General features: G+C 36.2%; 1 protein-coding gene across 1 annotated transcript; it reads left to right on the top strand.

Moving 5' to 3' along the window:
• LOC21402183 (organic cation/carnitine transporter 3) lies at nucleotides 1–1,611 on the top strand. Its single transcript, XM_010094175.2, has one exon. The coding sequence runs from the start codon at nucleotides 49–51 to the stop codon at nucleotides 1,609–1,611; it is 1,563 nt and encodes a 520-aa protein (XP_010092477.1). The 5' UTR covers nucleotides 1–48.
• The last annotated feature ends 3,465 nt before the right edge of the window (nucleotides 1,612–5,076 follow it).

Here is a 5,076-nt window from a genome sequence, read left to right as displayed (position 1 = left end):
TACCACCGCAACAAAAAAGAATAAACTAAGCTTTATCTTCTCTTTGACATGGACGACTCAGCCCCTTTTCTCTCCGAACCTCCACAGCTCGAGAAACACATTCCTTCCCTCGATTCAACGATCGAAAAATGCATCGGAGACTTCAGCTGGTTCCAATTCCTCCAAGCCATGCTCGTCTCCTTCGCTTGGTTCTTTGACGCTCAACAAACTTTCATCTCTGTCTTCACTGACGCCGAGCCCAAATCATGGCACTGTAAAACTACTACTGAGTCTTGTAACTCTTCGGATTCCGATATCTGCCTAATGCCGAGGGACTCATGGGACTGGGATTCTCCAAAGCAGACATCAACCATTTCTGATTTTTCCCTCGAGTGCTCCGGCTCACTCGTCACTGGCCTTCCGGCCTCGGCCTTCTTCATTGGATGTCTTACCGGAGGCCTTCTCCTCGCCACGCTTGCCGATTCCTCTCTCGGCAGAAAGACAATGCTCCTCCTCTCCTGCCTCGTCATGGCTCTCTCCGCTCTATTCACCGCCTTCTTCTCCCCCAACATCTGGATTTATTCCGCCCTTAGATTCATCGGAGGGTTAGGCCGCGCCACCATCGGGACGTGCGCTCTAGTCCTCTCGACGGAGCTCGTCGGGAGGAGGTTGCGGGGCCAGGTCGGCGTCATGGGGTTCGTGCTCTTCACTCTAGGGTTTCTGTCCTTACCAGCCATGGCTTATGCAAATAGAGGCTCTTCATGGAGAAATCTTTACATTTGGACTTCTATCCCTGCAATCTTCTACTCTTTGGCGGTTCATTTCTTAGTTTGTGAGTCTCCGAGATGGCTTTTCGTCCGAGGACGCAAAGAAGAAGCCGTGAAAAGCATGGCACAAATCAGCAACGACCAAAATATTATTATGAGCTTCCCAAGCAATATGGCTTTCGAACAAGAGACTTGGAACGTGGATCTTTACTCGGCAATCAAGATCTTGGTAGAGAGAAAATGGGCTTTTCGGAGATTATCCACGGTAATGGCAATCGGTTTCGGGATCGGAATGGTGTATTACGGAATGCCATTAGCTCTGGGAGACTTGGATTTCAATCTCTACTTGAGTGTTGTTTTCAACGCCTTATCTGAACTCCCTTCTTCCTTTGTAACTTTCTTTCTTGTGGAGAAAGTTAACAGGAAAAGCTCGCTTCTATTCTTCACTAGTCTAAGCGGAATTTGCAGCGTAATGTCCGTGTTGAGAGGAAAGTTGATATTTACAAGGCTACAGATTGGATTTGAGCTATTGTCGTTTTTCAGCGCTTGTACGGCTGCCGAAATGCTTATGATCTTCACAATCGAGTTGTTCCCCACTTGCGTTCGGAACTCAGCGGTGGCGATGTTGAGGCAAGCGCTGGTGTTTGGAGGAGTATTCAGCCCGGTTCTTGCAGCCGCCGGGAGAAGGTCAGATGGTTTTGTGTCGTATGTTGTGTTTGGGATAGTAATAGGGTGTTTTGGTTTGTTTGTCGTTTGTTTACCGGAGACAAGAGGGACAGCAATTTGTGATACTATGGATGAAGAAGAGAATAAAGACAAAATTAACGCTAGTCGTATTAGTGATCGTGGGATTCTAACAACTTGATCTTTGTTAGCTTCAATTTGAGGCTAAAAAAAGTTATCGCTTGTCATATAACGTGTGGAATATGAGGAGGAATCTAATGCACGTAAGATCACCGCTAAAGATTTTATATAAATTGAGATATTTAGATGAGAAGGAATCTTTTTTTCATGGGAATTTAAAATCCTTATTCAAATATGCATTGGGTAGGCCCATTCATCGCGGCTGATCAAGTAGATGAGCCAACAAATATTCCTACTCAACTCACCCAAGTTGGTGACATTTTGGGCTCATGATGCATGGCTGTATGTATTTGGAATATTTAATTGTAGGCCATTATATATTTGTTTTTAGGACGTCTTATATGCTTGCTTGCTTACTTTTTGGTATTAGATGCTACAAGTAAATGTTTTTATTTGGATGTTAACTCAAGGTTATGTAATGAGGATGTTGTTGTGTTTAATAAATTTTTGTGTGGATTACAGTTCCATTTCCATTTAAATTCCAGTATATTTCTGTTGAATTTCATGTTACCACTTGGAAGCAGGTTCGTTGCCAAAAAAAAAAAAAAAAGATTTGCAGAACGAATAAGATTTGTTATAGAAAAAAAATAAAAGAGTGAGAAATCAAAGAATTTGTCTTCATAACAAAAATCGAAAAAGGGTTATAAGTATTGTAAGTTCTTGAGTTATGAGCATTTCTCATTTTGGTATCTCAAACTTTAATTTTGGAAAATTGGTATCTAAATTTTTTTATTTTTAACTATTTTTGACATGAAATATACCACAGGTTTGGGGACCCTATTTGCAAGTAATTTAAATAAAAAAAAGCGCATTTTAAGTTTTTTTTTTTTTATTTTTTATTTTTTTTTATTTTTTATTTTTTTCTAAAATTGTGGTTATTACTTTTATCAATTTAAATGAGTAAGTTATCCTTATCTTGAGAGTAGATGAACGGATAGTGTTTAAAAATATTTATCCAAAATTTATAATATATATTGTATATACACACGTGTATCATGTATGTGTGTGTGTGGGGGTGGGGGAGAGGTGGCACAAAATTATAGTCACTGGTCGCTTTCGATGGCACGCAGCTATTTTGCCCACCGGTAGTGCATGATTTAAAATGCTGCGGTAAGTGGACAAGAAGACGACAATTTAATATCACAATCCTTCCTTATAATTAAAATAGTGAATACACTAAACCAGTCCGCATGTAGACTTAGAATCTGTGGTCCTTTAAACCAATTAGCAATAACATGTTCCATCATGTGTTATGTATACCGCTACATATAGCCTTACCAAATTTGATAATTAGACGGCCAATGTCAACTAAAAAAACAAATCACTGTCTGTTTTTTACTAAATTAGGCCAAACAATATTACTACTTATCTCTTTCACGGAAAATGATATCTATATATAGCTAACAAATTATGTTTTATGACAGAATTCTTAATTGCATAATATCAACTTAATTTCTCATGTAGTACGTGCATTAATGTATATAATCAAGTTTTTTCATTTTTATTTTCTATTTACTGTAAAATCAAGCTTTCTTGATTATATTTCAACCATCTATGACGATGTGTGCTTAGATCAGAGACACTTGGAAACAATGTGGTATAGCAAATTCGTTAAGGAACTGTCGATGAGCTAAAACCAAAGAAGCTTAGGATATAAAAGTTATAGATAACGTCATTGAAAATTTTTTTATTTTCCCCTAATATTCGACTTGTTATTCAAATTTTACTAATCACTTGCTTAGGCCCTATAATAAAACATTGCATGCGATATGCATGTCAGTTCCAACTCATACCACATGCTATATAAACGATTCTATTTTCTTACTAATCTTTTTTAAGTTATCACTTTCAATGTCAAAGCTGTTTTAAGGAGCACAAAGATCTCCTTGTCGACCACATGAGATTTTAAGAGGCAAGAGTAAAAATTGTCATGTGTCAACATACACATTCATTTTACAACACTACTTCTACGCTTATTATTGGCTTCTATGTATGGTTCAATCATGAAAAGTTTCTCTTCAAACATTTTAGCGAGGACACGTAGAGCAAAGTTTCCGGATCAAAAATTGTTTGCTTCAAGAAATACTTTTACCGACGAAATCTGATTTTATTTTTTCTCTAGTCGGTAAACCCTTATTTCTAGTATCGTCTATTCTCTTCCACAAATATATATATCGTCTTTCTTCCAAATAAATAAATAAATATATATATATATATATATATTCAGTAATAATATAGACAAGATTTGGATCACAAAGTAGTACAACAATAATCCTATGTCGTTCGACACCACACACAAAGAGTTAAGTAATGGCTTAAGTAAGGACTCCTTATCAGTAAAGGAATATTTCAGGCTGCGCTCCAGCGCTGGGACTGCCCTTGTTAATTATTACTATATGCATGTAGTCACAATAAAGGAAATAAAAATCTTAAATGACATTTCGTCGCATTTACAACTGAACAAAATCACCCTCCGTCCTTCACTAAAGGCAAACAGTATACCATAAAAGGCCAAACAATGTTACTATATATCTCTTTCATATAAAGTAGTGATATTTAGCTACCAAATTATGTTTTTTGTCGCAGAATTCTTGGTTGCATAACATCAACTTAATTTTTTGTAGAGTACTGTAATATATAATGAAGTGTTTTCCTTTATATTTTCCATTTATTATACAATTAAGCTTTCTTAATTATATTTCAACCATAGATGATAACAATGTGCATAGATCAGAGGCATTTGGAAACAATAATTTGTTAAGGAACTGTGATGAGCTAGAATCAAAAGAAGGCTAGGGTATAAAAGTTAGAATAACGTCTTCGAAGCTTTGTTTCTGTAACTCTCTTTCTAAGATGAGTCATTAGGTGGATAGACAAGTGTCTACCACTTGTCAGTAAATTAAGAAGGGAATCTTTGTGCGACTTATCGGTAAAAAAATAGGAGTTCTAAAAATATATAAATACTGGACAAAACTCTACAGAGAAAAGCAAGAAAAAAAGAGAAGGAAAAGAGAGAACAAAACCCAAAAACATTCCTTAAAAAAAAAAAAAAAATCAAAAAAGGTTGTCGTCACATTAAATGGCAGCTTGATCTTGGATTCCAACAACTGCTTATTTGGTCAGAGGATCATTTTAAACAGTATTTTCTCTTAAAAAATTAAAATTTTAAAAAGTTGCATTACAGTAATTCTTTTTTCACAAAATTTGAATTCTAATTCAAACGGCCACCTAATTTGAACCTGTGATCGTGGATATGCTAATAGCTAGCAATCACGTGTGGATTCTAACAACTTGACCTTTGTAGCTTTAATTTGAGGCTAAAAAAAGTTATCTCTTGTCATATGATAATGTCGTGAGTGGAATATGAGGAGGAATATATAATGCACGTAAGATCAAAGCCCTTAGATTTTATATACATTGAGATATTTAGAGGAGAAAATATCTTTTTTCGTGGGAATTCAAAATC

This window comes from Morus notabilis, unplaced genomic scaffold, assembly GCF_000414095.1.
Source record: "Morus notabilis unplaced genomic scaffold, ASM41409v2 Scaffold666, whole genome shotgun sequence".
NCBI lineage: Eukaryota > Viridiplantae > Streptophyta > Magnoliopsida > Rosales > Moraceae > Morus > Morus notabilis.
The sequence above is the reverse complement of the archived record's forward strand: the minus strand, read 5'-3'. Positions and strand labels throughout refer to the sequence as shown.